Below are 21,864 nucleotides of genomic sequence, written 5' to 3' on the forward strand. Positions count from 1 at the left end.
CGGGCCGGGCGCTGACCCGCCCGCCCCGCGCGGCTGGTAGCCAATCGGAAGCCGTCGTGCTGGGCCGGCGGGGGGAACGCCCAATCAAAGGTGTCCTCTGAAGGGCTGGGTCATGTGAGCGGGTAAGATGGCGGCGCCCACATGGGGGGAGAGGGCGGGCGGGAGGTGGGAGGAGCCATGTTGTAGGCGGCGGTGGGCCTTCCTGACGGGAGCGGCGCGGTAAGGGCGGGAGCGGCGGCGGCAGCGGGAGGGACGGGGACGGGGACGGGGACGGGAACGGCGGGGACAGCGCAAGGTCGTGCAGGTCGGAGCCTGGCCCCGGCGGGAAGGCCGTGAGGGGGTGGGTGGGGGTGTGCGGATATGAGTAAAAGCTCATGGGTCGAGGTAAGGACAGGGAGATCGTTCACCAGTTACCATTGCGGACAAAACAGACTGGACTTTGGGGAAATTAATTTAATTGATTGCCAATCAAGCCGGAGTAGGGTAATGAGAAATAAGAACTAAATCTTAAAACACCTTCCCCCCACACCTCCCTTCTTCCCGGGCTCAACTTCACTCCCGAATTCTCTCTCTCCCCCCGCCAGCAGCGCAGGGGGACGGGGAATGGCGGCTGGGGCCGGTTCCTCACCCCTTGTCTCTGCCGCTCCTTCCTCCTCAGGGGGAGGAGGACTCCGCGCTCGGCCCCTGCTCCGCCGTGGGGTCCCTCCCACGGGAGACAGTCCTCCACAAACTGCTCCAGCGCGGGTCCCTTCCCCGGGCTGCAGTCCTTCAGGCACAGACTGCTCCAGCGTGGGTCCCCCGTGGGGTCACAAGTCCTGCCAGAAAACCTGCTCCAGCGTGGGCTCCTCTCTCTCCACGGGGCCACAGGTCCTGCCAGGAGCCTGCTCCAGCGTGGGCTTCCCACGGGTCCCAGCCTCCTTCGGGCATCCCCCTGCTCCGGCGTGGGGTCCTCCCCGGGCTGCAGGTGGAGATCTGCTCCTCCGTAGACCTCCCTGGGCTGCAGGGGGACAGCCTGCCTCACCATGGTCTTCATCACCACGGGCTGCAGGGGAATCTCTGCTCCGGCGCCTGGAGCATCTCCTCCTCCTTCTGCACTGACCTGGGGGGCTGCAGGGCTGGTGCTCTCACATCTTCTCACTCCTCTCTCCAGCTGCAGTTACTGTTGCACAGTAACTTTATTCCCCTTCTTCACTCTGTTCTCCCAGAGGTACTACCGCTGTCACTGATGGGCTTGGCCTTGGCCAGCAGCAGGTCCGTCTTGGAGCAGGCTCTTGTCCGACATGGGGGCAGCTTCTGGCATCTCGCAGAAGCCACCCTGCAGCCCCACTGTTACCAAAACCTCGCCACACAAACCCAATACAACTGTATGCTTTCTGACTTAATACATGTCTCTGACTAAGAGTACAATAAAAAAAGTCCTTCCTTGTGGAATATAAAAGCAGAGTAGATATCTTCAAGATTTCTTTAAATCTTTACAAAGTATGGATTTATTTGTTTTTTTCTTACTGTTCTATTTGACAGTTAAGTCAATTTAAATCTGGAGTATTGCCGAAAGCCTCGTCCAGTTAGTGTCCTCCCTTGTTCTGCAGGCATTAGGGATGGTTGTGTTAGAAGGTGATCCAGCTGGAACAAACAAGTACGCTGCCCATTGTTCCTCTGAGCAGTTTTCATCTCTGTGTTTCCCGATCCAAGCTGGTGTATGGCCCCAGGGTTGAAGGTGCTCAGGCAGGAGCATCTGCAGGGTGAGACTGTCCGTTTTCATCTCAGCGAGTACTTAAGTTGGCTTAGAGTGATTGTCAAACCACAGCGGCAACATCACTAAAGAAAGCAGTTTGTTAGCGTTCACGTAGTCATAAACATCACAGACATCTTTAGCTGGATTGTGCCCTTTGCATCTGAAAACTCTGCCATGCATTTGTGATTGCATAGTGCCAAAAGAGTCTAAATGTTTATTTGATACATACTGGGGCTGTGTAACTTTGATTACGTTTGTTTGTTTGTTCCTTATGATCCAGGACTTCAAGATGACAGGAAGAGAGTTTCTTGAACTAGATTCTCCGCAGCGAAGACTATATTTGGAAAGATTGAAGCGGATGGAAGTCATAGAAAAGATACTCAATGAGCTTCCTAAAGCAGATCAGTAAGTGCTGGTAAAATAAACGAAGATAAGTGAATCAAACATTTCAAGTCTTTTGGAGGCTTTTCTTTTCCCTTACTCTTGTATTACAAATCTTCCTTGCAGTTATAAAAATATTTAATTGTGAAGATGTTTATTATTGTCCAGAACAGAAAATTTGTTTCGCATTTTTTAAATATGGTTAGTTCACTGTTATCTCTGATCCTGCTCAGCTGGTTTCTGGCATGTGGTCCCCAATGCTTAAGGTTCTGGGACAGCTGATCAGCCCTGACTGGCCCTGAGCATTCATACAGTGCTGTGCTAGGGCTAATAAATTTTCTAGGAAACTGAAATGTTGGCAAGAATAAGGCAGATACCTTTGTGGTTCTGCAGGAGTCATCTCATGTCCCGCAGGGCTGGCCTGGGACCAGAACTGAGGGAGCATCAACCTGCTAGTTCCTGCATTTCATTCTGCACTGCTCCCCGTTTCAGGAAGGCGAGACTGAGGTGTCCAGGTGGTGGTGGACGAGTTAGCCGGAGTCGTGCGGGCTCATCAGCAGGGTTCTGTGCAGCACAAAACCAGCTAAATGCCTTCTGGGCATCATAAACAACGTTTCCGTGTTTTGTGATACTGCGTTTCACTGCAAAACCTTACTGAACCTGAGCTGGCTCTGTAAGGAGCTGTTTGCACATGCATATCATCTTGGATAAGCTCTGTATAAATAAGAGTAATCAGAAACTTTTTTTTTTTTTTTTTTTTTATTAGGACTAAATTGCTGGATAAACCTCTGCCATTACAGTCAGTGCTGCAGCTTTCTGTAGGATCTGCTGCACTCACATTCAACTTTTAACACTTCTCCTTCCCCAGATGAGCTGGGGAGCTAAGGGGGAGGCAGGTTCCTCAGTTCTGAGGTGGTAACATCTTGATAAAAACTGTGGAACCTAGGCACTGCTGGGCCTTGGAAAGAAATAGCTGCTGGGATGTGAGCCTTTATTTGAAACTGCCTTGGCAGGACTTAAAAGTTTGTATATCCAGAAGGGAGGTCAGTAGTGGCTGGAAGGAAAGAGGAAGCATCCTACAGTCAGATTGAGAGAGTTCATGCTCACCAAAGTTCTTGGTTTTTGACACTAGGGAGCTAGTATTAAAACAAACAAACAAAAAAAACCCCAAACAACAGACAAAAAACCAAACCCAACCCTTCCATCCTCCCTTTCTTTCCTTTCATGCAGTGTAGCAGTTCTGTACATCAGTAAGCCTGAGTAGATTCTGATGGTTCTGGGTACATTAACGTGCTCTATGTTGGCTTCTCAAATACGCTGCTAAATTTTAATCTATACCTATGTGTATGCACACATGCATTTCACTGCTTGTGATTTTAAACATACCAGTAGTATGAAATGGCTGGTTTGCAGAATCTGTACTCTGGGGAGAGTCTGTAAATGACATCTAGTATTGGGGGAATGGTGATTTGAAAAGCAAATAGGTCCATTTCTTCTTCAAACCACAAAAAAAGAAACATGCCTCCTAAATAAGGGTGAGAGATCTGACCACTGGAGTCCTTTTGCTATATAGTATCAGAATTGAATTGTTAGTAGCTTATTTTCGTGTTTGAAAATCTGATGCATACCAAGCTTAAAAGTGTTTTCCTGTTCAAAATGAGAAACAGTTGGTGTCATTGATGTCAGATATTTTTAATGTTTTAGGTTTTGCAGAATTAGCACCTACATCTCTGAAGCCTTTTTTGTATGGTTTGTCAGTGCTTAGTGTTACTCTAAGCATTAAAATGTGGAAGAGTTTTAAATAGGTGGATTTTAAAAAAATCATATATTTTAATTACTAAATGGTTTAGAGATTGTCACATTTGATAATTTTGCAAATAAATATGACATTTGGCCAAGCATAAATTTTGTGACCGGTTAAGCATTTTATTTTCTTCAGGGCTTTAGTGGTAAATCCAACTTATGACGCGTTTTAAAAACACACTTTTAACATAATAATATTGGCACAGCCTCATAATCGGGAGTGCCTTCCAGTTAATTGCTTTGCCTGGCAATAGTTGTCGTTCTGGGAATTTTAGATTTGTGGAAAACTAAAGCAAAGAGTTGTTTCCACTAATCAATCAGGTGTGCCAGGTATAATGTTATAGGTAATGCACAAATTCCTTCTGGAAGCCAAACGAAATAAATCACAAACTGCTCATCAGGCTTGTAAAACTGGCACGCTTTTGCGTTCCCTGTCTTGCGTTACCTGCGGTGATGTAATGTCCTCAAGTGGGAACTGTTTGTCAAGATATTAAATGCTGACTATCTCTGACCAGACTTTGTTCTATTCTGCCTTCACCATATTACAGATTGCAACAGGAGTAGTTGCTCTAAACCATATGTTAAAAACACGGTAGATATCAGTATCCAGTCCCTCTGTTATCAAGGGAAAAATAGAAGTCTCAGTTCTGTAAACCAGTGCATAACCTTTAACTAGCGTAACCCCCTAGCAAGATAGGACCTTAAATTCACATTTTCCATGCACACAAGGAAGGCTTACAGCTCTTCAGCTTCCAGGATCAGTACAAATGATCTCCCAGCAGCTGCTGAGATCGTTATTGCAAGATCTCAGTTGCCATAGTTGTCCCACCTGATCTGTTCTGTAAGCTCTTAGGTTGAAACTAAATCTGTACTTTTGGGGAAGCAGGCTAGAAAGAAGGCTGATGACAGGAGCTAGCTGTGATTATTTAAATATATATATATATAGTTTATATATTTTTTTTTTAATTTCTTTTGAGAAAACATACTGCTTAGAAACATGCTGATTAAGAGAGCAAATTTCATGAAGTTTCCATCAGCCATAATAAATAAAAAATTATGTAGAAAAGACTTCTCAGCCTTTCTGTCCCTTCATTCTTGAGGTGTGTGTAAACTCAGACATATAGCGAAGGATGCTGTACGGGTTGCTTTTGAAAGTAGTTACTCTCCATTTTGCACCAGTGAGAGATTTACATCTCTTACCTCTTACTGTAGGATATTCAGGAGTGAATTGCAGCACTGAGTAAACCAAACTTTTCTACAGTTCTCAATTGCTGAAGCAACTTTCCTTCTTTCACAGGAACCTTTGTAATCATGGAGCATACTTCCTTGGAGCAAATGCAAGCTTACTTGGCTTAGCAGCAAATAACTTCTTCAGGAACATCCTACATGTCAGAAGGGCTTCCTTAGTGTCTGCTCTGCCAATGGCTTTTATTCCGTTTCTTTCAACAGTAGCAGCTTATGAAGTATTTGTGCGTAAGCCTTTATTTTCAGGTAAAAACCTCTTTATTCCTTGTTTTCCAAAGGGCTTTGCTTTCTGGACACATTTGTAACACTAGAGGAGTTTTTCCTCTCTGCAGAACCGAGGTCTCGAACTGTTGTGGTCTTGGAGAACCTCAGTTTGTAAAGCAGGGTTTGAAAAACAGTTCATTTAATGCATTGGGCAGCAGTGAGTTCTTGAAGTTGAGTGGGAAAGCACATACATATGTAGATTCATATATCTTCATTAAAAAATTTTTACGTGTCACTGAAGTTTAGCATTTTTCACCCAAAGTCATGTAAAAGTGACTGCAACAAAGCAGTTCAGTTTCCCCCACCCGTATGATTTTATTTGAAGGTCAACTTTAGAGTGGTAATTTCTTTGTGGGTTGGAATGAGGGTGATTTTTTTCCAAAAAGAAGAGTCCTGCTTTCAGAATTTCTTGCATACCGCTACAGCTTAGCCGTTTCTGTCAAGCACCTGCTTCCACGTTGTCGCACGCAGCTTATAAATTGATGTGGTGGAGCTACGTGGATACTGACAGTGAAATACTGTTTGTCATGCAGGTGAGCTAAACTGTGAGGTCTGCGCTGTGGTCAGAGGAGGATTAATAGGGGCTGTCGTGGGTGGCCTCTATCCTGTTTTCCTGGCTCTCCCCATGAACGCGAGCCTTGCAGCCAGGTACGTCTTATTAACCTGCAATGAGTGGAATGTATTTGTTGGTCAAATCTTCAGTTCAACTTCTGTGGATTTTTAGTCTATGCACACCTGTCTTCTTTCAGCCTTTTAGTATGTGGAGGGGGATTTATATTAAGGGCTTCTAATTAAAAGGCACAGCTCCTAAGAGATACACCAAGCCTCCAAAGCCAAACAAGATCTTCAAAATGATACACTGTAAAGCACTTGTGTTTAGCTGGAACCTTCCAAGCTACCCACCATGGGCCTGGGTACGTGAAATTGTGGCTGCTGTCCTGCCAAGCGCTGAAGATTGCTGCTTAGTGCCGTCTGGCTGGGCGGCCGAGAGACCTTGCTGGTCCTGGGCAGCGCCCAGCAGCCAAACTCCCTGGCAGGTGTGATTCTGTGGACTGGGTCAGAGCACAGTGAGGGGATGGCAAGACGTCAGTACGCTCAGGATGATTTATAGCATTTATCCAGAGAGCTCAGTACCACCAGGTGAATGTGACTTAGGGTAGGAAGGAGACAATGAGTATCTACCTAAATATTTTTAATGACTTTAATGTTAAATCTTGACACTTAAATTGGATGAAAAAAAAAAAGTAAGTTTCTACCACTGTTTATGTTGTTTAGGTATTCTTCATCTCCCTTGCCAGGGAAAGAAAATCTGCTACGCTTCTGGCTCACAACTTCTCAGCCTGTCTTTAGAAAGACGAGTTGGGGTGTACTTATACAGGTTCTGACTGGATTATATCTTGCCACTAAACATCATGGAATATATATCAAAGTACTGCAGCAGATGAACACTAGCAGGGATCCTGAAGAGTTATAAGCATGAAGTTAAAGCAACTTTTCAGTTGCCTTCGATAAGTAACCATAATAAACAAAGAAAGAAGTTGTTGCTTGCTGTCTTTTTTAAATAGAAAAACAAAGTTAAGACTCTGCACTGGCATTCTTTTCAGTTCTGAACTTAAATGCAAGTTAAATTTTTCATTATGTCCAGCTGAGTGTGTACACCTGAATACAAGCTTTATAAGGACAGGTGTCTGTCTTTGGAAATGGGGGGGGGGGGAGGGAAAGCATTTATATTGCCTGCTCTAAGGTGATGCTACATCTTTTAGAAGCTGTATAAATGAGTATTATTGAAAAAGCATTTTTTCTTCATAATGCAAACCACAATGATTTAAAAAAAGGGGGGGGCGGTGTCAAGGCAAGGGTTTTTTTAGAGATTCCTCAAAACCTGAGTATTTTTCTGAATTCTGCTAGCACAGCATTTCTGTCACAAGATGACCCCCTTTCGGCTGTTACGAGGGTCACTCTGTACACCGTAGAGAACACTTATTATCACAGAGCAGTCAGGAGTGATACTGCTGTCAGACTTCCCAGCATATAGATCAAGTGACCAAAAAAAAGCCCAGTCAGGACACACTTTGTCCTTGCAGCCAGTTTGCCTTGAAATTAGATTTTTCCTTAAGCAAGGAACTGTGTTGAGAGGCCTCAGGTGGCTGGTGCTGTTACTGTGGTATCGCAGCTACCTCTGGTTTTTAAGATCAGTGGTCTGGAGTAATGCATTTATGAGTCAGGCCTGTCTTCACATTGACAACTGACTGTATGTTCTAGAGCAATATAAATTGCTGATTTTCCTACTGCATGAGATATCTGTATGGTATTCCGCAGTTTGAGAACTAAATCAGGATTTTTTCTACAGAAGCAATCATCTCCATCTGATGTATGGTCTTAACTGTAAAACCTGTATGATTACTGGTCAACAATCGTGTACACTTCAGTAAAGTTCTAGTATCCCCTGAGATGCACATGGAAATACTTATTAATGAGAATTAAGAATTCAGCATCGAGACCCTTAATTGGCTTGGTTTAAAACTTGTGCTCTAGCACTGCTGAAAAATGTGTTAAAGGAGTTTCATCGTGTTTATCTACTTTTTCCTAACAAATTTGTTGTTACAGCAGGAAAACCATGCACTCTATTTCTCTGTAAGCAGGAGTAGCAGCCTGATTTGTACAGGGAAGCAGCAAAGACAGACTGCCTCCACAATGGTTGTTATGTAAATTGGTTTAGTTTTCCTTAATTCAAAGTATTGCTGTATCATGTGGTGTTCTGATACTGGCCTGCATCAAAACAGAGAGCTGGGCCTTACCTTCATCACCCCCACTTCAGAGATTCTCACAGAGCAAGTATTTTACAAGACAGTGAGTTATGGTATCTCCAGAAGTCATCAGACTTTAACCAACAGAACCACTTACCTGCGATAATAAAAACATAAAATAAAGCCATTACTTTGCAATAGTATCTTTAAGAATGAAAATTAATGGCTCTGTGGTTATTGCGAGCATTTAACAAGATATAGTTAAGATATTGTAAACAGATCCTAGTGCTTTTTAAAGTGTGAGATTCAAAACCATCTTCCATTCCATGCACTATTTTCATTTTTGTATCAATTCAAGCGATAATCATTCTCAGAGTAATTAAAATGCATGCTCTGATACTTAGTGATCTGACTTGGACAAATCCCCCTTTTTTAGACACTATTTCTTAGGGTGAAAGGTGAAGATTGTATGTAACAAGAAAAAAAAAATCACATTCCTCAATGTTTTTTAGTAAGTTGCAAAGACTGATACTTCTTTCCGGCATAACAGATGAACACACAAATTGCAAATACATATTTTAAGTTTTCTGCATGGGTTGTGTCAAAGGTCAGCTATACACTCCTTAGGCAAGAAAGGTGTTATGTTTATAAAAAAGGAAACTTTCCAGTTGTACGCTATGTACTTCTTAAACAACTGGGGAAAAAAAAAGTTCTCAAAAGTAAGTTAAAGAAAGACTGAAACTGCTTCAGAGTTCAGCAGGACACCAAGATGCTGTCAGTCGGTTCTAGCATGCACGTGCGTGAAGGAGCGCCCTCACGGAAACCTGGAAATGCTCCTTCCATTCCCCGTTCTGCACGGGGGGCACAACATACCTCATGCAACTCTCAAGAAGTCAAAGGACGAGCTTTTACCAGTTCTTGGCCTCCTACCCACTGTAACAATCTCCTTGCAAATGCTGCCTCCCTGCCGAAAATCTTCGTTAGAAGAAGTTTTAGTTGTATTCTTCCTTCTACCATTTTAGTAGAAACAAGCCAGTTGCAGACTACGTATCACAGCAATAGCTTTTACTGCATTCTTAGAAGAATGCACGTGTCCAATATAAACCCGTAGAAATGGACTTCTGACTACTTCAGGTCTGAACTACTGCCAAAAGAATGCCGAGAGACTGGCTATAGATAAGAATCAACAGAAATACTAAAAAAAGCACTGATTTTATCTTCTATATGTACCATTTTTGATGCTGAATTTCAATACGACCATTTATTCCACAGCCCTCAGCAAATTATAGCCTCATCTCCCTTGTACCTGCCCTAGTCCAGCTATCCTCCTGCTAATGAGCAAAGGCAGAATTATTTCTCCAAATCTGCATATCCCACTTAAACTGGGTGAAAAACTGTAGAATCAGCAACTGTCAACGTGCAATTTTACACAGGGCGTTCTTTAAACACAAAGCCCATTTGTACAACCCCCATACCTAATATATCTCCTGAGACGTTTACAGTCTAACTAATAGCATACACAACCCTATAAACGGAGTACTGTTGATTCTAGCAGAAAACCTGTTTAACGACAAGCTCTGGAGAACACAAGTTTTTAAAAATCAGTAAATTTACAAAAAGACCTTTGTGTTTTGCAGAAGATCTCTGTGTTTCACAGGGAAAACTGACTACAGTTTTGACAAGTGGCATGACAAATCTCATAATCTGCAAGTACCAAGAAATGCCAAGTGTTGGAATATGGTTCCCTGCATTTACTTTGGTATCATCCGTCCTGGCAGCTAGAGATTACAGAAGCACCGATTTGGTTTTTTCCTCCCAGATGCTGCTAAGCTCTTCAGAGGAAAGAGAAAGAAGTTAATTTAGAATGCTACTAAGAGTCACAGCACCAGACTCAAACTCTAAAGGACTAACAGGGAACTGAGCATGAAATTGTTTCTTGTTTAACTGCTAAATAGTCTTCAAGCAGCTGTGGGGTGGAGAAATACTGGAAAACGAAGGTAGCGTGGCCATGCGGTTTAACACTGGTGGTACTTCGTTCTGTGGTACGTACAGTTTAACAAACACAAACTTCAGTGCTGAACAGGGTATTTTCTACAACCGGCGGCCCAAAAGGCAGAGCCTGCCAGTATGTTTTTAAATTTTTAAGCTACGTTTTTTTGTGAAATGTTCCTTTTTATCAAGCTGCAGACTACTTTCACTAGAATGCCTGGATGCTAGAAAGCCAGCACGCTATTTTAAACTGCTCTCTACCAATAAAGCATTTATGATTAACAGAAATCAAAGAGTACAGTACATGGCTCACTCTGGAGCTTTAAAAATGTTCTGTCCTTTCAGCACCCTCAAACCTTTTTTTACACTCACTCCAGCGTTTTAGCGTGGAAATAACAATTTGATGAAAGATTATGGTTTAACAGCATATTATTAACCACTCGTCAAACTTCAGAACCTGAAAATGGGACAGAAAGGAGGAAGATGCCAATAGACAATGGAAGCATTTACGTAAGTATTCTACTCCTCCATGGTTTATTGATCAAACATGCCCACATTAATAAAATATTAAGAAAGAAAAACAACTGTAAAATACAAGGAGTGGTGATTCTCAACAGTACAATCTTTGGTTCAAGGAATAATGCTTTTGTTTTGTCCTCACCACAAAATTAACCTGAAAGACAGAGGAGTAAGAACATTTCTCCTGCATACCCTAATCCATTTTGTTTTGCAACTGATGACCCCCACAGATAGCAGCAGCAGCATTTTCCCCTTTCTGTTTTCCCATTTTGTGTAATGAACCACTAAATTAAAGCAAGGCATTAGTGAGAAGAAAAAGATGAAAAAACATTTGAGCCCATAAATTGAAAGATCAACAAGTCTGATTTTATTATGATATTGTATTCTTATCTGGATGGCACATAATTACAAAGAAACATTTACAATATATTTTCAAGTATTAAGTTATGTCATTTCAAGGCTTCCACTTCAAAAAGCTACATTAATAATACACCATACAGATAGTACAGTCGGTTAGAGTTTCAAATAACTTCCTCCCCTCTATTTGGTTTAAATAAGATTCAGTAGGCACTAGAAATGCCTGCAGCCACTTACTTTCTTGGGACTTGACCTTGTTCTTGTACCAGTATACATCATTTTGCATGTCAGAAAATCAGCTACTCTCAGACACAGCTCACAGGTAGTTTCATGACTAGAGCGATGTGCAGGTTCACAACAGAGACCAGAACTATGTCCCTGACCCCTACCATTTAGCAGTAATGCAAAAAGAAAGAATGCATATTTAAGTTAACTTAAAAAACACTTCTACGCTGAAGTAACTGTAAAAATGCCATTGTAACATCTCATACTTGCTACATTAGTGCTTCTCGTTTCATCAAGCATGTTGAACTTCAAAATAAAGCATGTTCACGAAGTCTGAGCTAGGCAGATTGAGCCTAGGTTGAATCTAACTCAATTATTTCCATTTTGCGTATCAGTCAGTACGGGTCTCGATGGTTAACTCTGATTCCTGTGGCACTGGTATAACCCATCAATTACAGCAGGGTTACACAATTTAAGACTGAAACTTTGAACAGTCCTGTTGACGCCACCACAGAGGTGTAAGGTAACACATAGCCCACTAAGTCTCTTTTGTGCTGGCAATATACCCTGAACAGATGGAATTCTGCATACAGTGGAGTGAAACCTGTTTGATAGGACATTGTCTTTTAAAAAAACCATCTTGGATGACAGTAAATGATCCCAGCATTCAACCTTTTTTTTTTTTTTAACCAAAGACAGCAAAAGCCCTGTTACCTCTTTATTCTCATTTCTTATACTACCTTTTAAAATAAAGCAGGAAATGTGGCCAGCAGCTGGTCCCGTCTCTTCTGCCCCAACACAGCTGAATCCACTTTAGCATAAAGAAAAACAAGGATGCTAAATACACATATACTTTATCACACAGTGATGTTTCACAAAGAAAAAAATCAAACTCCTTTTAAACTGATGAACACTTGATAGGGTCTAGCACCAATAAAGCAAATGACTGGGAGAAAATGCTTCACCTTCTACTTAGCCTTAAACATAACATTTAAGGCTTTAAGAAACAAGACTTCAGAAACACTAGAGAGAATCTTTTTTTTAAAAGAATAAATTAAACTGTTTTAGGAAAGTCTATTCTTTGTGAAACCTCACTTTACATATTATCATTTTCACAATCCTTCTTCCCCCAACTGACATACATATAAACAACCTAAACATTATAATACAACTGAGAAAACAACCCACTCATCTTTTGTGATAGGGAGAAACACTGACTAGTACAAGAAAACACACGCTACTGTTTGTCAAACTATTTTTCCTCCTGTCTCAGTTAATTATGGAGCATTTTTCAAATCATTAGCCTCCAAATACGTATTTGCTCATCTCCAAACTGTGCTTAATTATATAAAGTTATAGATTTCTGGATACTGTAAGAGGCTAAATTAAGAACTCTACAGTAAAATTAAGCACATGCATATACATGCAACATCTTTAAAATTTAAAGCTACTTTGAAGTAACACAGGAATTTCAGTGTGCATGGGCACAGAGATTTACTTATGGGAAGCTAAAGTAACGAGTTACTTCGATGCACTGCATTCATCAAACCACAATTCTTGTTAGAGATCCATGCAAAAAAATGACTCCTCTATATTAGGATTCCACTGTACAGATATAACCAGTGTTCAGGTTCTGTTTAATCAGGCAAAACTCCACATCATGAATGAGAGCAAGCCAGAGAAGGACTTTTTTAAAGGTACCGTGCATCCCTAACACTAGACAGTATTTTAAACCAACAGGTCAAAAATCCTTTTTTTTTTTTTTTTTTTTCCATTTAAAAAGCAATTTACTTAACTTTTGGGACAGTCCCCTATGATAAAAGGCTGTAAATGTCACATCCCCCTTATTAGCATATTTTCCCTTTTCAGCTCATCAGATCCTTAGTTTAATAGAAAATTCCTATTTCAAACGGCACAAGCATTTATTTCTTAATTCAAAAGGTAGCTCATGTTTTGGCTACTGTGTGCATATTCAATTAAAAAAGGAAAAGAGGAAAACAGCTAATTAGAATGACATGATCGCAATTTTCACTATTAGTTATCATCCAGAGCTAGAAACATTTTGGCAGAGTAGGCCAAGGACCAGAGAAATCATTTCCTGAACCAGTCATTACAAGAGACTGGCATAAGCAAAGCAAGCTGTCTGATACCGCATTATGGGAATATATTGATCCTTACCAGGTTGCGAGGTGGAAAACGACTGTTCTTTAACCCCTACACAACGGAGCCTGGCAGGGCAAGCACCTAAAAGAGAAACTGTCAGAGAGGTTTTAATAGTAATGTATAACTGAGATGCAGTACAATTTTATATGCATGCTTTCTTTTGCCGATCACTACTATTTTCTTAAGTCTGTCCAGTGACGATGTCTTAATGAAGTTTTTGGTTTGGTTTTCTAAGCAAGCATTTTCGGCTCCTCAGGATAAGCAGGCTAGACATTATCTGACTCAAGACCGGGCAGTCAGCGTTATCTTTACTGGCAACTGCGAAGTGGAACCGAGCACACCTTCATGCGTCAGGTCGGCATGATCTTTTTTCACCCAAGCGCTGCAAACGGGCTCTGGTGGCACCTCTGCGTGTATATGCGCGTGTCAGTCTGCACGATAATTATCGCACTGCTGTACACAGCTCTGCACGACTCTTAGGCCAGACAGGCTCAGACCACTACCGTCCACACGCCAGATTTACGCGACCTTTCACCAAGGCCACCGTCTGGCTCCCAACGTGCCGTTCGAGAGATTTTTTTTTTTTTTTTTCCGTTACCCTGGCCGCTTAAGCGCCAGGTTCCCCTCCTCCGCATCTCCCCCAATACCACCCCATCACCACTGTGCATTTATCCTTTTTTTTTTTTTTCCTCCGCACCATCGCCTGCTTCCTCCGCCACGACGCGAGGCCCCTAGGGGCGAGAACCCCACGAGTACTTGCAGCAGGTACTTGACCCTACATTTTGAAGGAGGCCGCCGCCCGCCGAGCACAGATGGAGCAGAACTCCACCGACACCTGATCCCGGTCCACGTGGAGGCAGATCCCGCCGGCGGCCGCCCACTCCTCCTCCGTCTCCGTCACCACCGCCGCCGCCTCCTCCAGGCCGGCAGGCCGGGAGCTGGGCAGGGCGTAGTCGTGGTCGCTGCTCTCGCCGGCGGGCTGGAGGTGGTGGTGATGGCGGCGGGGGCTGCCCGTGTCCCTGAAGAGGCTGGTGCCGAGCTGCAGCCCGCCGGCGCGGATCCCGGCTAGGCGGCTCAGGAGCTGCCCTAGAGCGCTCTGGTTAGCCAGCACGGCCCGCAGGTAGCTGCTCTCCCGCTCCAGCTCTCGCAGGCGCCGGCTCAGGCCGCGGTTGCGGTCCCGCAGCTGCCGGTTCTCGGCAGCCAGGCCCTGCAGGCGGCTCTCCAGCCCCAGCACGTACTGCTTCTTCTTCAGCCGGTTCAGCCGCGCCGCCGCCGCCGCCTTCAGCCGGCTCCCGGCCCCGCCGTTCCTCCGGCCGGGCGCCGCCGGCCTCTGGCCCTGGCCCGGCGGCTCCGGTTCCCCACAGAAGCAGCCGCTCAGCTCCGCGTCCAGGTCCCAGTCCGGCCGGGCCGCCTCCAGCAGGTCTCCCAGCTCCAGCCCCGGGAACCAGTCCTCTTGCTCCCACACCTCCAGCGGGCCGCCGGGCGCCTCCGGTTCCTTCTCTTGCCGCCGCGGCTCCGAGGCGCCCGCCTCCCGCCGCGGCGGCTGCTGTGGCTTGGGCCGCGCGGGGCCCGGATCCCCTTCCCCGCCGCCATCCCGCCCTCGCGGGGCCTGCCCCGCGCCGGCTAGCGGCCAGACGGCGCCCGAGGGGCTCGCTCCGCCGGAGGAGGCGGCCAGCAGCTGGGTGAGGCTGTGGCGCATGGCGGCGGCTGAGGGGGGGGCCCGGCGGGACGGGACGGGACGGGACGGAGCCTGAGGAGAGCGGCCGGCGGCTGCGGCCCGGCGCTCCCGCCGCGGTGCCTGTCGGGAAGCGGCACCGCGAGCACGGGGAGGCGGGGGGCGCCTCAGCCACTGCGCCCGCGCGCGGGAAAGCGGCGGCTGTGAGCGGGCTGAGTGGGTGTGTGTGTGAGGGGGGGCGAGTGTGAGGGGGCTGTGTGTGTGTGTGAGGGGTTGAGTGTGTGTGAGGGGGCTGTGAGTGTGTGTGTGGGGGTGAGTGTGAGGGGGCTGTGAGTGTGTGTGTGGGGGGGGTGAGTGTGAGGGGGCTGTGTTTGTGAGGGGGCTGAGTGAGGGGGCTGTGAGTGTGAGAGGGGCTGTGTGTGTGTGTGTGAGGGGGGGAGTGTGAGAGGGGCTGTGTGTGTGAGGGGGTTGTGAGTGTGGGTGAGTGTGAGAGGGGCTGTCAGTGTGGGGGGGGGTGAGTGTGTGAGAGGGGCTGAGTGTCTTTGTAAGGGGGCTGAGTGTGTGTGTGGGGGGGTGAGTGTGTGTGTGAGGGGGCTGAATGTGAGGGGGCTGTGAGTGTGAGAGGGGCTGTGTGAGGGGGCTGTGAGTGTGTGAAGAGGGCTGTGTGTGAGGGGGGCTGAGTGTGTGTGAGGGTGAGTGTTGTGAGGAGGGGATGTCTCTCACCCACAGACACCGCCGAGGGGAGGGAAGGGGAATGGCTCCCCGGGCGGCTGCAGTGCTTTGGGGGGCTTGCCTGCCAGGCTGTTCTGTCACGCAGCGGGTGGGCAGCCCCCAGCCCCGATTTAGACCGCTCAGGTACCTGGTTTTAGGCTCTCTGGCAGTCACCCGAGGGAAACGGGCACTCCTTGCTGCGTTTCGACTAATTAAAACAGAGCAGCTGACTCAAGTCCTACCGTGTTCCTTCCTCTCGGACCGGGGGCCTAGTTTGTAGCCTGGGTCAGTTGGTGTTTACGCTGTAGATGCCTGCATTTAGATGGGACAGGCGTGTCAGGGGGAAAAAGATGGTTGAAAAGTAGGAGGATGTGGACCATAAAACAGGTGTGGAATGACACTTGTAGGAGCCAGGATCAAAACGAAAGGCTGTGGTTCATCGTGCAGCAGGTAGTGGAGCAATACTTCTCACCTGGCTTTGTGTGGGTTCAAGGAGAGCCCGGAGACGTTCAGAAAACAAGTCTGTTGACAGCTACTACTTGCTTAGAAACCACACCTGGTTCAGTAAGTCTTTGAGATGAACTGGCCACAAGCTGGAGGATCTTCTGGCCATTTCTGTACGTGGCTCAACAGATACCAAGTTTGACGCGGTGCTGCTGCTTTGTAAATGCTCAGGACTGAGAGCTACCCAAACAACTAGCGAAAACGTCAAATTATCCCATGATATACATGCATGTGAAAGAACTTGAGAGCTCTCAAGGCAGCTGCCTACAGCCCAGGTGGGGGATGCTATTTGGCCCATCCTGGGGTTTTTTTGTTGGAGAGTTAGTTAAAGATCACAAGCTGAAATGCAGCACCCAAAAGCCTCCTCCTTGGCTGGGAGAGAGGCAAGAGTGAGTGGGATGCCTCTGTATCCCACAGTGCTGACAGGGAAGGGAAAGGTATTTTTTTGTCAAAAACTGCCAGACATACACAAAATGGAAGGGTGTATCACTACTATTTGCTCTACAGAAAACACCTAAAAACCAGAACAGACTTAAACTGGCAGAACATCTAGAGCCTCAACCTGTTTCAAAGACTATTGAAATCACCCAGAGACCTGTCAATTTATTTTTGAGCTGAACAGCGATATAAATAATACTATGACATTAAATAAGACTAAAACAACTGTAGAAACCCACAACACTACTAGACAGCTATACACAATCATCTCCTTGAGCATCAAGCGTTGTGTGATATTACTGTTCTGACCTGTTAAGTTCCTGAATCATGACTGTTCAGGACGTAGCCATTGCAAGGGGGGATTTCTGTCCTGGAGACTTGGTGTTACCTCTTACATGCCCAACCTCTGTTGAACTTCAAGGGAGAATCAAACACAAAAGGCTAAGGTTTGGATCTTTGGCCCGTCTTGGAAAATAATGTGCTTTTAACTGTAAAAAATGAAAATCTATGATACAGCAGAGGTTAGGACCAAATAAATCAAATTCATATTTTAACGTTTCCCACCCTCATCTTTCATGTCACAGGTTTGATGAGTTCAACAATCCCTGTTCAGATTTAACAGTCTAGAGCTCTTTTACTTATGTAAAAGTGTAACAAAAAAAAAAGGCTACAGAACAATCCTTGTAGGAGTCTTTAAGATGGTAAGTACATGACAGAGAAATCAGAAGATGGTCTCATGGAAAGGAACAAAATGCAGTGGTGTGTTACAGTAGAAGCACCTGCCGAGACGAGAGCAGAGGAGAAAGCTGCAGTTACGCGATAAAATGACGGAGTTTGACGTTCAGCGCTTTTTCTTTAGTCAGCAAATCCATAGCGTGCTTTCTGTAAGCGTCAAACTGCAGCGAGAGTTCGTTGTATGCCTGCTTGCTGCTTTCGAGCTGTCGTTGGAGCTCTTGGACCTTCAGATCATTGTCCACTGCTGCTGCCTCTTTCATGAGGCGCTTCCCTGCTCTCTGCCTGGCTTCTTCAGCAGCCTCCAGCTTCTTCCCCAGCTGCTCAATTTCCCGTTGCTGCTTATCTTGCAGAGCTTTGCCCCTCTCCATGGCCAGGTTCAGTAGTCACTCTTTCTCCTCGTTCACCCTCTCCAGCTTGGCCTGCAGCTCGATGCCCTGAGCCCTCTGCTGACTTTCTGCGTGCTCTACCTGTGCAACGGTTTGTTGGTGCTCCTCCTGCCAGCGTTGCAGCTGGTTTTTTAGTGCGTCGACTTCCCAGGCGTGGGCACTTGCTTGCTGTCTCTGAGCTTCTAGCAGCTCCTTTTCTCGCTCTTGGGCTCTGCGAGTCTCATAAGCACATTTCTCCTATAAGGAGTCTAACTGCTGCGAGAGCTTTCTGGCCTGGGCAGCGAGCTGGAGAACTTCAGCTTCCTTCTCCTTCACAGTCTGGCTGAAAAGCACTTCGTTCTGCTGCAGGCGCTTATTCTCCTCCTGCAGCTGCATATGCCGTTTCCTGTGTTCATCCCTGAACTGCATCATTTTTTCATGGTTCTTGGCCAGATCCGTGATGCGCCCCTCCAAGTGCTGAATCCGTTGGGTCTGGGTTTTCATTTTCACAGCATCCTCTGTCCTCAGTTTCTCCAGCTCCATGTTGAGCTGCTCCAGGTCTCTGCAGCGTTTGCGTGCGTCGTCTGCTTTTTTCTTCAGTATACAGATAAGGTGATGCTGCTGTTCTAGGCGTGAATGCAGCAGAGCCTTCTCACTCTTCTCCTCTTCGAGGCTCTCACGGAGTTCCTCCAGGCCTTTTGTCAGATCTTCTGTGTCTTTGCCCGTCTCTGGATCACTTGTGGAGTTGGCCATCCCTGCCTCTCTCTCATCCAGAGCCATGGAGCCCCTGTCTCACACAAAGATGAGACAAAATTTTATAGTGACTGCTTCTTTTAGTGACATTCAGCATAATTAAACAGTACCCAACGGTTGTATGGCCAACACCACTGCACTAAGCTGGTGGATTTTCTCTGGACGTCCAGAGAAACCAGTGCCCAGGGGGGACAGGACATCCCAAAACCAGCGGCAGCCTGCAACCCACGCAGTCCTGGAGCCCTCCTCGCCTGCTTCGCCCTGCTTCGAAGTCAGGCGGACTGATGAGAAGGGTGCCAGGCTCCTTGATGCAAAAGCAAAGAATGTAAGCTTACTATTTATGCAAGCCTATTCATTTGCTGATTACTAGCTTTGCTAATTATTCCTTCTCAAAGCGCTGTTGTTGTAGCTACAAGAAGTACTATTATATTGAGGTTAAAAGCTTGTAAGTGGTAAAGCTGTAAATAATTCCTTAAGCAATCCTTTTCCTCTGCCTTTATTTTCTGCTACAGATCTGGTATTATAAATGCAAGTAAAACATGGAGGGTTACATCAAACTTCTAATTTATTAATAAGATTTTAATAGTATATTGCTCATTAAAAATAATGGAATAGCCTTATCCCATGCTTAGAGATTTATGAATAAAATAAAAGATCTATACAATGCTAATAATTAGTGAATGCACTGCGATACAAAGGCTTGGTGCCTGGAGTAATGGTTCATCATTTGAGTTTTGACACTGATTTGCTGGATTACTTTAGGCACGTAATTTTAAAAGTCTGGTTCCTCATGTTAAAAATAAGGGAAATATTTATATTACGTTGGCACCAAAATCATTATTGGTGCCTAATCACATGGCATGCTACCCAGACGAACGAAAAGTCAGCCTAAAACTGATCTACGAGTTTTTCAGTCAGAGAACAGACCTGAAACTACATTGTGCATGGAACAGCCTGCTGATAACCAGCTTTTGTGAATTCCTGGGCTTTGACTGGAGGTAAAGATAGGGCATGGGAAGGAGCCAACTTAAAGAAAGGACAAAAAATAATGTGCAGTAAAAATGAATTAGTGCCTGTGAAGCACGGGCAGCTTCAGAGCTGCACAGCAGCAACCGTCGGCAGGGATGCTACCTCTGTCTCCACAGCCCCACGCTCCTCTACCGCTGTTGCTACCTTGGGTCCTGCCAAAATATTTGGAAGTAATGGAGGAGAGGGGGGAGGACTAAAAGGTTTAGGCCGTCCAGTGGAAACACAATGAAGAACAGGGTTTAAGAGGAGAAAAATGTGTTCTTTCTTACCGGGTGTTTTCTTTCCCCTGACTGTTTGTTGCTGCTGTCTCCGTGGGTTTCTGTCTCTGTGGCGATAAGAGGCTGAAACCAGTCACCCCAGAACTCATGCCTTTGTAAGGGCTGGTTGGAACTGGGCCAGCCCCACCAGAGTGGCTGAAAGAGCTGGGACTGTTTCTTAGCAAACAAATGCTGCTGACACTCTCAAAAGCACTCAGATTTGGTAGAGGGAAGAGGATTTCCACAAGTCTGAAGAATTCCTCACTCAGCTTGCGCCCCGCATGTGCCAGAGGACATCACAATGGCAGGCTCTGACCTTCTCAGAACACGCTGAAGGTCTACGGTAAGTAGACACAGCCCTTGCCCTAAACAACTTGCAACTTTATTCAGCAGTTAATGAAAAATCTGGCAGATAGCATAGGGAAGGGGAAAAAAAATGCAGCTGAAAGGAAAAAGCCAGTGCAGGTTTTGCTGACTCCACTGGAAAAGGATACGAAGCAAAGAGGAGTGAGTGATGTCAGTAAGGGATTTGAAGTGAACAAGACAAGGAGGGTGCAGTACCAGATCTTTCATATATGTGTACCAAAAAAACCCACCATTTTGGGCTAAAGCAAAGATGAGCATGCACAGTGAAGGAGAAAAAAAATAAATAAAAAAAAGTAAAAAAATGTGTTTCTCCCCTTTGCTTCTCTGGGCAAGGATGGATATATGCAAAGACATTCTAGGAGTATGGCTGCTTTGTCATAAAGGTGAACTGCAATTAAGAATCAAAGCATAGCTCTTAACTTATCAAACTGCCCTTTGGTGAGTAACTAACTGCACCTTTAAAGTTTTGGTTATGGATGACTAAAACCTTTCCTTCTGACTGTAAAGCAAAGAAACTAGTTTCTTGAAACTTTTTCTCCTAATCAACTTCATAAACTTACATTTCTCTATCAGTGTATTATCGATCTGGAACATACTACTGTAATTAGGAATGACTGAATTTGGTGCAAAGCTGTATTTATTATGTGAACCACATTCAGAGGTATGTCAAAAAATACCAATAATCTTTCTTAAAAAGTAAATTTTGCATTACTTTTGTTTTGTATTTTCAATACAGAATTCCCACTGGTTTACATGATTAGATGCAGCCATTACCTTCAAGCACTTTTTAATAAATCAACGTAATGTCCTTTAGCAGGAGGTGAAATTGTAATGTTTCTACTCTATAATTAAATCCTACAGCATGCATAGGGTAATCAAAGTACTTTTTCCACTGATAAAGCAGCTTGGTTTGTAATCTTCCCTTCTACTGAAGTTCATCTCACCAGGACAGCTTTGACTTTTCTTGTGTATGACAATAGTAAAACGGTAAAAAGATGATAAGCACAGCTCTGCTAAAGATGATAAGCTAAAGCTCTGCTGAAAATCTTTAACTTGGAGATGTACAGCTTGATACAGACTCCATGGCAGACTAACAGTGATAACAATAACTATCTAGTAAATATTTAGTGTTGTTAAGTGCTACTGTACTTTTCAAAGACTCTGCTGTGACTGCCTCTGCTGACCTCCTGTACATTTGGAAGCACGAGGAAGACTCGCTTTTGTGTGTGGTGACAATTATCCTTACAGGTTTACCTATAATAGTCTGCATTTGCTGCACATGCTGAAGAAAGGTATGAAAAACTGGGGAGGAGCACTTAATTTTTTGTAGTAAAGGGCCTGTTTCTGTTACTTGGCTTAGTTTGTTGATTAATCTAGATGAGTACATGATACTGCTATGTCATTAGTTAATCACACTAATTAATTACAAGTTCAGTGCAAAAGTAAATCTTACGTTCAGGTAGCTTTTTGAAATTTAAACTGGGTTTTGATCTATTTAGCGTGGCGGTAAGCAGTGTCTTTTGAGATAATGACAAAATGCTGTGTGTCTCTAGGACAGTTTAAGAATAGTGAGACAGAAGACGCTCTACTTGACCAAAAGACA

General features: G+C 44.9%; 3 protein-coding genes across 7 annotated transcripts; 1 reads left to right on the top strand and 2 right to left on the bottom strand.

The window, feature by feature from the left end:
* The first annotated feature begins 13 nt into the window (after positions 1–13).
* LOC104311164 (transmembrane protein 126A) lies at positions 14–6,971 on the top strand. Of its 4 annotated transcripts, none has more exons than XM_069808504.1 (5): positions 14–122; positions 2,016–2,140; positions 5,217–5,410; positions 5,962–6,076; positions 6,704–6,971. In XM_069808504.1, the coding sequence occupies exons 2-5, from the start codon at positions 2,025–2,027 to the stop codon at positions 6,900–6,902; spliced, it is 624 nt and encodes a 207-aa protein (XP_069664605.1). In that variant the 5' UTR covers positions 14–122; positions 2,016–2,024; the 3' UTR covers positions 6,903–6,971. The 4 variants fall into 4 exon arrangements, with proteins under 4 accessions (XP_069664605.1, XP_069664601.1, XP_069664602.1 ...); XM_069808500.1 differs by lacking the exon at positions 14–122 and adding an exon at positions 142–219; XM_069808501.1 differs by lacking the exon at positions 14–122 and adding an exon at positions 231–304.
* A 1,213-nt stretch (positions 6,972–8,184) lies between these two features.
* On the bottom strand, positions 8,185–15,286 carry CREBZF (CREB/ATF bZIP transcription factor). 2 transcript variants are annotated; one of them, XR_011329002.1, is made up of 4 exons: positions 14,208–15,286; positions 13,444–13,521; positions 12,006–12,076; positions 8,185–8,332 (listed from the first exon to the last, which is right to left on the bottom strand). XR_011329002.1 is itself a non-coding variant. In XM_069808499.1 (3 exons), the coding sequence occupies exons 1-2, from the start codon at positions 15,125–15,127 to the stop codon at positions 13,473–13,475; spliced, it is 969 nt and encodes a 322-aa protein (XP_069664600.1). In that variant the 5' UTR covers positions 15,128–15,285; the 3' UTR covers positions 11,028–12,076; positions 13,444–13,472. The 2 variants fall into 2 exon arrangements, 1 of the variants encoding a protein (XP_069664600.1); XM_069808499.1 differs by lacking the exon at positions 8,185–8,332 and having other exon boundaries at positions 11,028–12,076; positions 14,208–15,285.
* Positions 15,287–17,152: 1,866 nt separating this feature from the next.
* Positions 17,153–21,746, bottom strand: CCDC89 (coiled-coil domain containing 89). The gene is given in 2 exon segments (XM_009918142.2): positions 17,153–18,643; positions 19,908–21,746. Coding segments are annotated over 2 exon segments (1,173 nt in total). The 5' UTR covers positions 20,006–21,746; the 3' UTR covers positions 17,153–17,568.
* Between the last annotated feature and the right edge of the window lie 118 nt (positions 21,747–21,864).

Source organism: Haliaeetus albicilla, chromosome 20 (assembly GCF_947461875.1).
Source record: "Haliaeetus albicilla chromosome 20, bHalAlb1.1, whole genome shotgun sequence".
NCBI lineage: Eukaryota > Metazoa > Chordata > Aves > Accipitriformes > Accipitridae > Haliaeetus > Haliaeetus albicilla.

Coding starts and splice junctions, on each gene's coding strand:
- CREBZF (XM_069808499.1), bottom strand. CDS start 15,127: ATGCGCCACAGCCTCACCCAGCTGCTGGCCGCCTCCTCCGGCGGAGCG. Junction 13,522..14,207: donor GCGGCGGCCTCCTTCAAAAT/GTAGGGTCAAGT, acceptor CCTCTCTGACAG/TTTCTCTTTTAGGTGCTTGC.
- LOC104311164 (XM_069808504.1), top strand. CDS start 2,025: ATGACAGGAAGAGAGTTTCTTGAACTAGATTCTCCGCAGCGAAGACTA. Junction 2,141..5,216: donor GAGCTTCCTAAAGCAGATCA/GTAAGTGCTGGT, acceptor CTTCTTTCACAG/GAACCTTTGTAATCATGGAG. Junction 6,077..6,703: donor AACGCGAGCCTTGCAGCCAG/GTACGTCTTATT, acceptor TATGTTGTTTAG/GTATTCTTCATCTCCCTTGC.